The sequence below is a fragment of the Balaenoptera borealis genome (assembly GCF_965194805.1).
Source record: "Balaenoptera borealis genome assembly, chromosome: 3".
NCBI classification, from domain to species: Eukaryota; Metazoa; Chordata; class Mammalia; order Artiodactyla; family Balaenopteridae; genus Balaenoptera; species Balaenoptera borealis.
The window spans coordinates 87106138-87120797 of NC_138866.1; the positions used below are offsets into that span (position 1 = coordinate 87106138).

The 14660-nt window shown below is 42.6% G+C and overlaps 1 protein-coding gene across 3 annotated transcripts in view; it reads right to left on the reverse strand.

Annotated features, from left to right (window-relative positions):
- Positions 1–4: 4 nt before the first annotated feature.
- Positions 5–14660, reverse strand: part of SPG11 (SPG11 vesicle trafficking associated, spatacsin) — an 88689-nt gene continuing 74033 nt past the window's right edge. For 2 of the 3 annotated variants that reach the window (XM_082388679.1, XM_082388678.1), the window contains exons 31-40: positions 9488–9627; positions 8536–8734; positions 7977–8114; positions 5910–6043; positions 5033–5140; positions 3111–3279; positions 2565–2653; positions 2260–2415; positions 1394–1545; positions 5–927 (exon numbers count right to left, since the gene is read on the reverse strand). In XM_082388679.1, the coding sequence (XP_082244805.1) occupies positions 747–927; positions 1394–1545; positions 2260–2415; positions 2565–2653; positions 3111–3279; positions 5033–5140; positions 5910–6043; positions 7977–8114; positions 8536–8734; positions 9488–9627 (1466 nt within the window). In that variant the 3' untranslated portion in view covers positions 5–746. Of the gene's footprint in view, positions 928–1393; positions 1546–2259; positions 2416–2564; positions 2654–3110; positions 3280–5032; positions 5141–5909; positions 6044–7976; positions 8115–8535; positions 8735–9487; positions 9628–14660 lie in introns of those variants that run through there. The other variant, XR_014243525.1, reaches the window with a different exon arrangement.

Here is a 14660-nt window from a genome sequence, read left to right on the forward strand (position 1 = left end):
TCTCTATTATATATTTTCTTTTAAGCAATTTAACCAAATCTGTGGTTGGAGTCTTTTTTTTGAAACTGCCACAGAATCAGAAGTAGGGACAGAGCAAAAAATATTTTAAATTTCTCTTACACAGGAATTAGGAGCCTCAATCAAAGCTGTGTAGACCACTAAGTGGAAGACAGGACCATCTAAATGATTTAAGGAATTAACAGAAAGCAGTGACTACACAGCAGTAATTACAGCCAATAAAGATTGTTTTAAGGCAGACAAGGGCTAAGATTTCCTTAGCAGTGATAATGACATACACTGAATTTAAAATTATTTTATTATAGAGATCAGTTTCTAATAAATGGAAATGTATCATCTGTTCCTTAACTGTGTAAATAATATTAAATTCCTTTGAAACTGGAATCTGCAGGCACAGGTATTCTTTACTAAATATTGTATCATCTCCTAAAGTAGAAGCTATCCTGAGGAAGATGGAGCTTTTGATCTTAATACCAATATCTATATAAAATGGTATAGATGAATAATTATTTTCAAATAGGAATTTCCTTGTGAAAATTCTCCTTCTTCACCCACTATTCACAAAGGACTGGTATGGTCAGTCCTGGGGTTTTACAATCAGACATCAAAGATCCCCATGGCATTTCTCTAGTCTGACCACAAACATCTGTCAGTACCTCATTTCAGTATAAGAAAACAGGCATGTATGAATTCTTGGCAGTAACCATCCTCATGTCATCTGAATCCAGCTAACCTGCTAGCATGTCCTTTAGACAGCAACCTGTCTGAGGGTCCTTCAGAAGCACATTTACAACGTCATAAAATTTGTGTTCATATGCCAGCTTGTAATACAAGTAGACATCTTCACAATATGTGAGTAACTTCTTCAGGTTTTTCACAACTAAGTCAGTAGGCTGATGATGTTTACATCTAGACAAAGAAACAAGAACGTACAGGTTAAGATACTGTATCTTGAACGAGGGCTATCAGCTCTGATACTTATCACTGTCTATAGAGGAGAAGGTGCTTGAATCTGAGAAATCATTCAGACTATTAGGGAGTGCTTGATAGACAATGAAATTATTTCATTAAAAATGAGTATCTTAATGCTGGCCTTAATTAGAATAATTTCAGTAATCCAAAGGGGACCTCTGATGTTTAGTGTTTTTGGCACCTCAGACAAGCTGAGTAGCTCTCCTCCCATTTTAAGTACAGAGCACCATAAGCAAACTATTCTCATTCATCTGTTTGCATAAATTTGTTAAAAGATTGTCTTTCTGGGTATTCTTGACATCTCTTTGCCATCTCAAGCAGAGGGGTAGCCTATAGGCATGTTATACGTAGTCATAAAATTCTTACCCGTGCCTGATCTCAAAGCTGAGGCATTTTAACTTACTTTATTGAAATTTCTTCAAATATACTGGATCTTAATAACCTTTGCTGCTTAAATTCTTCCAAGTAATTAAAGTCTCCTTTAAGAATCACTTGTTGGTATAGAATTTCAGCCCAATCAGGAACAAAGTCATAGGCCTCAGCCACAATAGAAGCCTTAAAAGGATGGAGGGGAAGGAGGACACCATTAGAGCCTATTGGATGTAAAACTGAAGGCAAACTGCTCTAGAAAATGACTTCATATTCACTCTATGAGTGTACAGTATTATCATCACCAATAATGCTAGAAGGCTCTACGTATCAGGGTTGGTGAAAAGTTTGCTATTTCCCCTTCCCTGACACCCCAAACACCTTCCTTCAGTGTTTTTAATCTGCCTCACAATGGGTTAAAAGAACTGCTGATGAATATTTTTCTCACTAACAACTCTCTAAGGAACAGTGAAAGGGCTGATTCCCTGATAACCGTCCCTCCTTGTTAAAGGGCTAGAACCAGCCTCCCAGAAGCCCTGACTTTTTAATGCTAACCCAAGTGCACTGTTCTGGAAATGCTGGGGCTAAGAGGTGCTTTGCAGGACCACTGGCAGGGATGTTCCCCTGAACCTCAACTGTCTAAAGTGCAAAGATGTCTGCCTCTCTGCTGGCTTAATAGTGTGGGGAAAGGAGACAGTATGTCTCACTGTTCTCCAACCTCTGCCCAAACAATATGCTGGTAAGAAATACTACTATGGAAAGGCAGCTGGAGAGCTGCACTGTCCTGGTTCTGTCACTAGCCCCGAGACCTTAGGTAAACCACTCAGTTTCTGGGTCCCATGACAGAGATAGCAGGAGAGGATGCTGGCAGCACTGGCTAGGTTTTTCCTCCTTGCTCACCTGGTAGAACCGAGGTAGGGCCATGATACAGTCCATCAGCCTGTGGCGGCCCAGGTTGATGAGCATTGTGTTCTGGCCGGTGTTCAGAAAGTGAATCTGCAGTGTTATCAGCTTGGTGAGCCGGTGACAGTGCAGGGCCTGTCGCACGCAGGAGTCCTGAAGGATAAGGGTGGCAGTAGGCACAGATTAAGACTTTGTTGCCGTCATCTCCCCCGTGAACCCTCCAGCAATGGAACAAAATAAAATTATTCCTACGGCAGACACCAAGCCCCAAGTCCAGTCTGGAATAAGACTCTCATGGTTACCTTGGCATAACTCTCTGCTGCATCCAGCATCAGAGTCAGGGCCTTCAGCAGCAGCTGCTTCAGGTGGTGCCCATCCTTGAGGCTGTCCTCTGCAGGGGAGTAAAGGAAACGTGGGTGTGTCTGACTCCCAAGGCTGGCTACTCTCATCCCACTCAGTAGTAGGGTGGACTATAGAGACAAGCCAGCTCATGTTCACAGGGAGGCAGGTATGTCTCACTCAGGTAAAGGCTATTGGGCCAAAAGTACACACACACACTGGAGTAGGATTCACTGCCCCATCTAGTTCAATTTCTCTCTGAAACATCAAGGCAGGCTTGCACAGCATCAACATACATTGGTTCTTGACAGATGACACCCCTGGATGCACTGGCTACAAGAGGGGTAAAATGCCTTCCAACCCCCCTTCTGTCTCCTTTCTGCCCCCTGGGGCCCCACTGAATAAATGTTAGAAGCTGAGGTGGGTATTAGTCTCATGGACTCTTGCCCTGCTTAGCCCTGAGAACCTTCCCTGGCCGGCAGCACTGCCCTGCTGTGACCTCTGCTCACCCCAGGGCTGAGACTCAATCAATTTCAGTTGGATGCAGGCAGCTGCCTCATGGTTCTCCCCAATCTCCCGGCACATGCTGAAACACAGGGCAATCATGTTGTGCTTCTCACTGTCCCCAGGGCGGCAGCGTTTGATGTAGTCCAGTAGGGCCGTCTTCAGGGTACCACTCTGCCCAAAAAAAAGGGGGGGATACCAAGGTCTTAGCCATGTACTGCAAGGTAGGCAGGACTGGCCTAGTCCTTTGATTCTGAAAGTTCCTCAAAAACTCCCAAGGAAAAGGAAAAGATAAGCAAAAATGAATACCAAAGTTTATACTATCCTGAGTATAAGGAAACAGCCACAGCCTCTCTGCTGGTGAGAGTGTAAATGGTAAGACCTGTCAGAGGCGAGAAGCCTTACAAATGTACACACGTGCATTAGTCTAACGATTCCACTTCTAGGACTCTATCCCTAAAGAAGTAAGCAGAGAAAAGTGCTAAGATGGATGTAACAAGGATATTTAATAGCAAACAATTAGAAATAATCCAGATGTCCAGAATATGATCTAAGAGAACACCATGTAGCCATTAAAACCGATGTTGACTTGAAAATTATTCATGCTTATTGTTAACTGAGAAAAGCAGGCTATTTCCTATCTGCACAGCATGACAGAAATTTGATAAAAATATGTGAACATGTATGTATATATGTTTGTGGGTATATGTGCAAAGAAAGGGCCTATACCAAATTGTTAGCAGTGGCTGTCTGCAGACAGTAGCTAGACACACAGGGCTTTTTTTCGTGTTCTGTTTTCCAGGTGTCTTTTTTTTTTTTTTAAATATGGAACGCTTCACGAATTTGCGTGTCATCCTTGCGCAGGGGCCACGCTAGTCTTCTCTGTATTGTTCCAATTTTTAGTATATGTGCTGCCGAAGCGAGGACCCAAGTGTCTTAACGTTGAATATTCATTACTTTTGTAATCAGAAACAGAGATATTAAAAGAATATTTAAATGCAGGAACAAAAATGCCTCAAAAACAATTTTAAAAATCCTGAAGGTGTCCCTATGTCCAGGACTTGCTCCTTTCCTTACAACCGGACTGGTCTGTCCTGAAACTAGCCCAGCACTGAGGAGAGTTTTTCTGCTTTGTCTCTTAATCCTGCTTGTCTGGGCCCAAGTTCCCAGATGTCAAAAGTGCACCTAGGTTTTTATTTATTTATTTATTTTTTGACTGCGCCACACAGCATGTGGGATCTTAGTTCCCCGAAGCGCAGAGTCTTAACCACTGGACCGCCAGGGAAGTCCCATAGGTTTTTAAATCTTTAGAGGTGAAAACAATGAATTAGCCAATGAACAACTTGAAAACAGAGGCTCTGTGAGTGCATGCCTGGTGTCACATAGTACGCTGAGGACAGACAAGCGCCCAGAGACCAAAGGCCTGGCAAGTCAGGCTTCTGCTTCCCAGCCTCCTTCCTGGTCATCATCATAAATAGCTCCACAGCTTTCTAGACCCAGACCTTGGCATTCACTTCTGAATAGCTCTCGGCAACACACTTTTTCATGGTCCCCTGAAAACTCTCCACTCTAAAAGGCCCCAGACACAGCCTTCCAAGCTGGTCAATCCATTCCCACCTGGCTCTCAGGAAGGGTTTTTGCCCCTGCCAAAGCAGGCACTGGGACAGTAAGGCAGGAGACAGAGACAGGTGGAAGCGCACAAACTCTTTTTCTTCATTATTTAGCACCTATCAGCATAATTGTGACCTGGTCTGAGCTCTGTAACCTTAAAGCTACTGGTTACAGTATATGTCTTAGGGAGGTCCTTAATTCCCTCCCTCTATATCCTGGGAGTCCATCCTGATTGGGATTATTCCTGAGAAAACCTGAGACTCCCAAGTATCAATAGTACATGTCATACTGCAGCTCAAAAATACTGTACACCTACCGGGTCCAACTTCTTCCTCATCAGCACTTCAAAGTAGTGTTTTTTATGCAGCAAATCAAATATGTATGTCATCTCATTGTACCTTCCAATACCAGTGAGGAGACGCACCTACAAAGGGAGAGGGCAGCTTGCATCAGCATTGCTTGGAGTTCTCTGAGCCAGACCACTACCCCAACAGTTTGGTTGCTTTCAAATACCAAACTCTGGCGGGAAAAAGGGTTAATGGCCAGGCTGCCATGCTTATTAACTCCTTTCCTCCTTGCCTGTCTCCCCCCTTCCCATCCCATGTACCCAACAGGGGCCTTCTCTGGAGGATTCAGAAATGCTAAGTCATTGGGAAACCACTGGCTGTCCCCTCCTCTGTTGTCTCTAAACATGACTATCAAGTGCTGAAGTGCCATCCTCCTGGGCAGGCACTCTTCCTCTTCCCACCACTCCTTATTACAGCACCCAATGGCTTGCTCAGACACTTGGGTCAGTTTCAAGCCTAGAGAATTTCGGGGAGGTACAGGAAGCTTGAGTTGTCAGTTCATTTCAATTCAGATATAAGAGGCAGGTCTGACCCTTGTTTTGCGGGGGGAGTAACTGCCGTCTTAGCCCTCTAGAAAAGCTAACTGCTTGGTAAGGGGGTATGACAGTCCTGGAGCACGGCAGGGATCCTCTTTGATTTCTATTCCTTTGGTGCAATCTCTGATTTGGAGAGAAATCATAACCTGGAGCAGAGGGTTGAACTGCCCAGCCAGCTACCAAGTAGGTAGTGGTATCCAGATAGGCAAATTCCCTAAGACCGCATCAGCTCTGAGCTGATAGTCTCCAGCCTATCTGTTCTATCAAAGGTTTCCTCAGGATGGAGGGTGAAGGTGAGGGGGTGACTTACCACCAGTCCATACTCCTCACTGGGGGCCAAGTGGTTGTCTGTGAGCAGCCGGGCGGCCTGCAGGACTCGGATGATGCCCTCCATGTGGCAGGTCAGTGTGAAGCAGTGATGAGCCAGGATCAGCAGCTCTGTGGCTGGGTGGGTTGGGCACTGGTGAGACAGGACTGTCAACCCTGGCTAACCCCTGTCTAGCTCTGTGCCTGGCAGGAGGGTCAAGGGGCCTGGGACAGCTGGGCCTGTCTGGAGAAGGCTCTCTCACCAGTCCTCTGAGATCCCTGACCTCACCAGTTCTAGCTCTGGGATGGCCCCCGGATGAAGTCAGTTCTTCTCTCAGTGACAGCACAGGGATTAACTCTCTCCTCAAAGACAGTCTGCATATAGAGACAGTATTTCCAAAAGGCTCAAAAAATGAGAACAAAAAACGCTAGCTTTCTAAAGATGGAGAAACTTTCTGCAGACAAACTGATGGAGTACCTTCCAATACAAGTCTGAGGGCATTCTCTGTAGCTGAGTGGAGAGTCTTAGGACCTAATCAAGTGCTATTTGATGCTCTGCACTTCTACAGGCTTTCTAGATTGAGATGTGACACACACAAATTTAAAACTACTATACACAATCACTATGAGCACAATTAAAAGGCAAACTGGGAAAAATATCTGGAATGCTGGAAGACAGAAGAGGGGTTCTCAGCCTTAATACATGCTGTGCCCTCTGGGCCTCTGCACCTGTGGGGCCCTCCCCAAACCTACTGGCTACTAATGCTTCTGGTCTTGGTTTGCACATTTCCTCCCAAAACCTTTGTTGGCCCCATCAGTATGCTTACTGTGAATTACACCCCTAGTCTGTGAGCTCCAGGACTGCTGCTTAACTTGTTCACCATACCCCTGATTTTAGAGTGCCTGGTACACAGTCAGTACTCAGTAGATGTTGCTGAACTGGACTGAGAAGAGATACAGAAGGCTGTTTTATTTATTTATGTTTTGGCCGCGCTGCACGGTTTATGGGATCTTAGTTCCCTGACCAGGGATCGAACCCGGGCACACAGCAGTGAAATTGCCAAGTCCTAACCACTGGACTGCCAGGGAATTCCCAGAAGGCTGTTTTAAAAATAAACCTATTCAACCTCTTAAAATCTCACGTGTTCACTAAACATCAGTAAAATGCCTTTTTCACGTCAAATTTGCAGAGTATAATGGGCTCCAGGAAATGATACTCTCACACACTGCTTAAGAGGGAGTGAGAAGTGAATTTTTTTTCCTGAAGTAAATTTGGCAATATATATATAAAACCTTAAAAATGGGCATACTCCTGAATCAGGAATTTGTCTTAGGGAAATAACCATGGATGTGCACACAGATTTGCCTATAAGCATGTCTATCACAATGCTTAAAACAGTGGAAAATTGGAAGCAATCTATAGGTCCTACAATAAGGTATACATTTTTTAATTACATACAAGAGAAATATTATGTAATGACTAAAAATTATAAAAAATTATATAGAATAGTGTCATGGAAAGATATTAATGACAGCATAGTGGTAATTATAAACAGTATACACAGTATAATGCTATTTTTGAAAAATAAAAACCTATGGACTTGCATAGAAAAAGATGAGAGGGACACATACTACTGAATGCGTACAGCAACACTGTGAAAAGTGAGCAGGCTTTGAAATCACACAGACAGGGTTCAAATGCCAGCTCTGCCACTTAACAGTTATAAATTAATCAACTTTTCTAAAGCTTCAGTTTCCTTCTTCTAAAATGGGGACAATAATAGCCATTTTTCAGGGTAATGTAAGAATAAAATAAGCTAAATATGCCAAATGTTAAAAGGTTACCTTTTTGTGTGATTTTAAATTTGGGGTTGCTTTGCCATATATATTTTCTAGCTTTTCTTCAGTGAACTTATGGCTTTCTACTAAGAACTTATAAACAATCCTGGAGGAGTAGGGATCCAGAGAAGGAACAAGGATCCAAATTGAGTTTTGAAAAGACTTAACCTCAGAAGACTTCTTAGAGACCTGCTTGGGCCCAAAACATGTAAGAAAGTGGCCAAGAACTTACTGCAAGACAATTCCCCATGGGGAACGGAGGAAATCTTATCCAACAACTTCATGCCTACCAAGGTGCGGTCTTGACACAGAGCGGTCAGCTGAAGAAACGTCTGGCTTTCCTCTGTTGGGGTGAACGTCTGCTTATGTCCTATACAGAAAGATGTGGAGAAAGGTGCTAGTTTTACCTTGAGAGAGATGAAAGGAAGACAAGAGCCCCAGGGCAGGAGGCCCACCCTGCCCAGGCCTGGGCACCAGGAGGTAATGATGAAGACGCTCCGGGGCAGCTCTCCTCTTGCTGGGGTCAAATATCTCAGGTGAGATGCCATCTTACGGGACAGCAGGAGCTCATTAGCTCAGAGAAAGGCACAGTTACTCTAATTATAATCATAAAACAATAAACAAAAAGCAATAACAACAAAATAAATGCAATGTGTTCTCCTCTTACAAGTGCAACCTGGCAACTTGAAAGGACAGCATACAAGATATATATGAGCATAACATCAAATCCTTAATGCTGGGAACTTGAGAATGTGGTCTGAAAGGCTGGGGACGCCTGAAAGGTAGGGCACCTGTTCCCTCTGATGGGGTCAGCAGCTCCCGGGTCACCTCTTCAGCCACAAGTTCAGCCACTGTGTCTGGCTCGAGGCCCTGGGTGCTGATGAAGGCTTGAGCTCGCTTGCATCGGTCAGGCTGCTGAGAGGCCAAGATTACCCGGAGAATGGCCTCACCATCCTGGGCAGCGACATCTGTGTAGGAACAGCCCAACTCCTGAGAGGAAGGCAGAGCCAATCCAAGCCATCATTAGGAACCAGGAAAAAGCTAGCAGAAGACAGCCTTTCCTGAAATCTGATGTGGACAGACGCCATGGTTTTCTGAGCTTAAAGATCCCTCATCCTGAGCAGGAACCTTAGAAGAAGCAAACACTGTTTTCTAGCCCTTTCTACTGCTTTGCCAATGAGGTGAATCCAAGCGAGAGAAAGGTTTGTCTTCAGAAAACATCAGGTGACTGATCTCTCACTGAACACTGAGCTTTTCAAATGTTATGAAACCTAAGGAAGTTGAAGAAAAGGCAGAGCCCCTTCTTTATTGTTCCCATGGCAGCAGGAACCCTCAATTTCCAAAGAAGTCTCTGAGCCTTGTTGTCCAAGGAAGGGCTTTTAGTGCTCGGCTTGCTTTCTCTCGTGCTCTTCCATTGCACTTAGAATCTACTCTTTTTCTCCCTCAATCAGCACAAAGCCAGAACAATTCCTGGCTGCTCTGGCTCCTGTTTTATAGTCATTACATTCCATTTAATTTTATTTTAAAACTTATTTTGGGCTCTTTCCCATATGGAAAGCTCACCACTATTCCCCAGGGATGGATTTATAGGGGCCAACGTCCTGACAAGAGCTCTACTCCCAGGTCATGATTATAATCTGAAGGGCTGACTACTGAGGGCAATGTCCAAAATCCACCTTCAACTTCTCCCTTCCCTCCCTCTCAGAGGGAGCTCCTGTGGAGACCCAGCCCTTTGGCACGTACCTTGGCAAGTGCATAGAGACAGAGGACCTGCCGGCAATAATTCTTCCCATGGAGGCATTTGCTTGTCAGAGTTTCCAGAGTAGTCACCACTTCATCACTGGGGGGCAGCATCACAAATGACTGACTATCCAAACTTGAAGCTGGAAGTAAATACAGGTCTGAGGGGGGCTTTAAGGGGCTTTTAAGGTCTCTCCTCAGCCCCCTATGACTCTACCTCTCTGCTCACAGCTTCCTTCACTGCACCTTGTTGACTCCCCCTGGGTCTGGGACCACTTCTAACAGGGCTCACACCCCACTTAAACTTCTTTCATTGCCTTCTTCTAGGAAATCCCCAGCCCAGGATACTTCAAAGACTCAAAGCCACCTAATGAACACTCTAGAGATCATCACCAAAGATGCCTGCCAGACTCTCCTCCACATACACTGCCTCCCAATTTCCCCTTATGTCAAATAATCACCAGGTCTACCTGACTGTATCTCCAAAACATCTCTCCAGTCACCACCTTAGTTCCAGCCTTTATCACCCTGCATCTAGAGGTGTTACTGTCTCCTGCCGCCAGCCTCCCTTCTTCCCCAACTCAATCTTCCAAACACTCAGCATTCTTCACATTCTAAAATGCAAATCATAAAAATCAAGGATCATCTGACAGATACCTTAAAGGCACGGTAAAATTAGAATCCATTCCTGATTTTTTAAAAAAAGCTCTTAGCCTAAAATAAAACGTTCTTAATTTGAGAAAGGGTTTCTCTTAGTGGAAAAAAGTAGAAAAGAATATTTATATAACACTGTTTCTAATAGCAAAAACAAAATGGAAAAATTTTAAACGTGTATCAGTAAATCATTGTTAAAAAAATCATAGTACATGACCTAACTGAGAAGGAAATCCAAAAAAGAGGGGATATATGTATACATATAGTTTATACTGTACAGAAAAGTGAATCAGCTAACACAATATTGTAAAGCAACCATACTCCAATTAAAAAAAAAAACAGTACATTCATATAGTAGAATACCCTGCAGTTATTAAAAGAATGAGGTCAATCTATCTGTACTGACAGGGAAAAATGTTGCAGAACAATATAACCGTATTTTTGTAGAAAATAAATATTTGTGTGTGTGTGTGTGTGTGCGCACGTGCACACACCCGCACACATGTGCGAGCCCACACGTAGAAAATAATGCACGCCAAGCAAGTAAAAGATGTTATTCTGGGGAATTTGGTGGGTGTGGTGTTCAACGGATAAATAACTCACTTTTTACTTTATGCACTTCTGTATTGTGTGATTTATTACATTAAGCATGTAATACTTTTGCTTTTAAGACATTACTCTTTTAAAAATATGCTTTAAACACAAAAATATAAAAAGCAACTCAGACCATGTTATTCCCCTGCTTAAAATCCTTCATTAGAGTTTTCAGTTCTAGGTCTCTCCCACTGACCTCAATATAAAAGCTGGACACAGCGCATGCAGTGCTATATGAGGACTCTGAAGAGCAAATAGCAGCAGATGGATCGAAGATAACCTGCATTACCATTTTCTCCCCTCTAGGAACCTCCAGAGTGAATGCAACGCTGCCCGAAACCCAGAACCAAGCACTACAGCTCACAAAGAGAGTGGGCTCCAGCAGACATCCTCCAGAACAGGCTCAAGGAGCGGAAAGGGAACTCCCACAGCCCATTCTCTCTGGTCCTAGCTCCTAAGTAACCACTCGGCTGTGGTGGGAGGGGCTGCAGCAGCAGCTGGCAAGAGCCAAAACTCAGAGAGGGACCTTCTTTTTGGATCAGAGGTGCTCTGGTCCTAAGGGGGCAGAGTGAATCCCTGTTCCTTTTTGTATTATCCTCCTGTCAGCTGGCCCTAGATGCAGGCAGTCAGGAAAGTACATGACAGGATGGGGTAACTAAACCTCCAGCTTTGGCCAGAAGACTGAAAAGGAAAGCCTCGGGTAACCAGAAAGTACTTGGAAGACAGATTCAGGAAAGCAACACAATAAAGTTGTTTATAAACATTAGGGCTCATTCCTGGGCTTTGCATGTATGGATCTGATCCCGACCAACATATCAAAGACTTTGAGAACTAAGTCAACAGACAGACCACTACGCAGGTTGCGGACTGACCACAGGATGGCACATACAGGATGGATCTGAACAGCACCACAAAGAATTTGAAAACTGAACTGATGTTAGAACCACAGCCCACAGAAAGTACATTGGAACGTGTAGTCTGAACATAGTCTGAACAATTGACTGCTAAAAAAATATCAACATTCTTCATAGGATTTAAACAAGACACAGCATCCCATAACACACTATTCGAAATGTCCAAGATACAACATGAAGTTATTCAGCATACAAAAATACAGGAAGATCTCAACTCATATAAGACAAAGGAAAGACAAACGATGAAACCCAGCACTAAAATGACATAAATGTTGAAATTATCTGAAACAGACTTTAAAGCAGCTATTACAAATGTTCCAACAAGCAATTATGAACGCTCTTAAGATAAACAGAAAAACAGAAAGTCTTAGCAAAGAAATTAAAGGTATAAAGAAGAATAAAATGGAAGTTTTAGAACTGAAATTTAAAAATCACAGAAATTAAAAAAAAAAAATCTTGATAGCAGAATGGAAATGCCAGAGGAAAGAGTCAGTGAAACTGAAGATAGATAAATAGAAATTATCCAATCTGAACAACAGAGAAAGATTGAAAAAGACTGAACAAAGCTTCAGGCACTTGTGAAACAATAACTTTTGTTTTTGTTTCATTGGAGTCATTGGAGTCCCATAAGGAGAGGAGTAAGAGTATGGTGCTGGAAAAATATTTGAAAAAAATGATGTCTGAAAACTACCTAAATTTGATAAAGCTACATATTTAAGAAACTCAGTGAACCCCAAATAGCATAAGCCCCCCAAAATACATGTCCAGTCATGCTATAACCAAACTGCTGAAGACAAAAGACAGGAAAAAATCTTGAAAGCAACAAGAGAAAAATGCATTATCTACAGGGGAACAATGATTCGAATGACTGCAGATTATTCATCAAATACCACGGAAGTCAAAAGGAAGTGTCAGAACATTTTTAAGTGTGGAAAGAAAATAATAAATGTTCTATATCCAGCAAAAATCATCCTTCAGGAATGAAGGTGCAATAGAGACATTCTCAGATGAAGTAAAACTAAGAGAATCTGTTTCCAGCAGACAACTCTGAAAGAATTACTAAAGGAACTCCTTCACACAGAAGGAAAAAGAAACTAGAAGTAAACTTGGAACATCAGGAATGAAGGAAGAGCAACAAAAATTGTAAATATCTGAGTAAATATAATAAACTACTCTCCTCTTGAGTTTGTTAAAATATATTTTCTGGTTGAAAACAAAAAATTAGCATTGTTTGATGAGATTTTCAGTGTATGTAGGTGTAATATAATAAGGCAACTAAGACATAAAGGGAGAGAAGTAAAGTAACCTACATGATGGTAAGGTTTCTACCCTTAAAATATAATTTTAAGTAGACTGTGAAAAGTTACAAATGTATAATGTAACCCATAAAGCAACCAATTAAAAAAGCTATGCAAAGCTATACAGTCAAAATCACAAATTAGGGCTTCCCTGGTGGCGCAGTGGTTGAGAATCTGCCTGCTAATGCAGGGTACACGGGTTCGAGCCCTGGTCTGGGAGGATCCCGCATGCCACGGAGCAGCTAGGCCCGTGAGCCACAAATACTGAGCCTGCGCATCTGGAGCCTGTGCTCCGCAACAAGAGAGGCCACGATAGTGAGAGGCCCGCGCACCGCGATGAAGAGTGGCCCCCGCTTGCCGCAACTAGAGGAAGCCCTCGCACAGAAACGAAGACCCAACACAGCCAAAAAAATAAATAAATAAATAATAATTAAAGGTGCTAATAATTAAAAAAAAAAAATCACAAATTAAAATGGATGACTAAAAAATGTGCAAATAACCCAAAGGCAAGAAAAGGTTTCCTCAAAAACTGCAAACTACCAAAACTCACCTGAGATGAAAAAGATAACCTGATTAGTCATATAACTATGAAATAAGTTTGTAGTTAAAAATCTTCCAGGGCTTCCCTGGTGCCGCAGTGGTTAAGAATCCGCCTGCCAATGTAGGGGACACGGGTTCGAGCCCTGGTCTGGGAAGATCCCACATGCCGCGGAGCAACTAAGCCGGTGTGCCACAACTACTGAGCCTGCGCTCTAGAGCCCGCATGCCACAACTACTGAAGCCCGTGCACCTAGAGCCCGTGCTCCGCAACAAGAGAAGCCACCACAATGAGAAGCCTGCACACTGCAATGAAGAGTAGACCCCACACACCCCAACTAGAGAAAGCCCGCGTGCAGCAACGAAGACCCAACACAACCAAAAGTAAATAAATAAAATAAATTAAAAAAAAAATCTTCCAAAACAAAAATCTCCAGGTTTAGATGGTTTTACTGGTAAATTCTACTGAACATTTAAAGAAGAAATAACACCAATTCCACGTAATGTTTTCCAGAAACGCATTAAACTAGCATTACCCTGATGCAAAAACCAAAGACGGTATTAAAAAAAAAAGTACAGATCAATATTCTTCATGAACATAAATGTAAGAATTCTCAACAAAATAGCAAGTTGATTCCAGTAATATATCAAAAAGAATAATGCACCATAACCAAGTGAGGTTTTTCCTGGGAATACAAAAGCTGGTTCAATATATTAAAAGATCAATTAATGTAATCTACTGTATTACTAGTCTAAACAAGAAAAAAAAAACAAAACACGATCATATAAATGGATGCAGAAAAAACAGGAAAAAATTCAACATTGATCCATGATAAAAACTCTCAGCAAATAGGGAACTTCCTCAACATGACAAAGGGTATCTTCAAAAAGCCTGCAGCTAATATCACACTTAATGATGAAAGACTGAATGCTTCCTCCCTAAGATCAGTAACAAGGCAAGGATGTCCACTCTCACCACCCCTATCCAACATCATGCCGGAAGTCCTTGCTAGAGCAGTAAAGCAAGAAAAATAAATAAGGCAAATAGATTGGAAAGGAGGAAACAGAACTGCCTCTATTCACAGATATGATTATCTCCATAGAAAATCCCAAGGAATCTATAAGAAAACTCCTAGGATAAGTGAGTTCAGCAAGATCACAGGATTAAAGGTTAACATA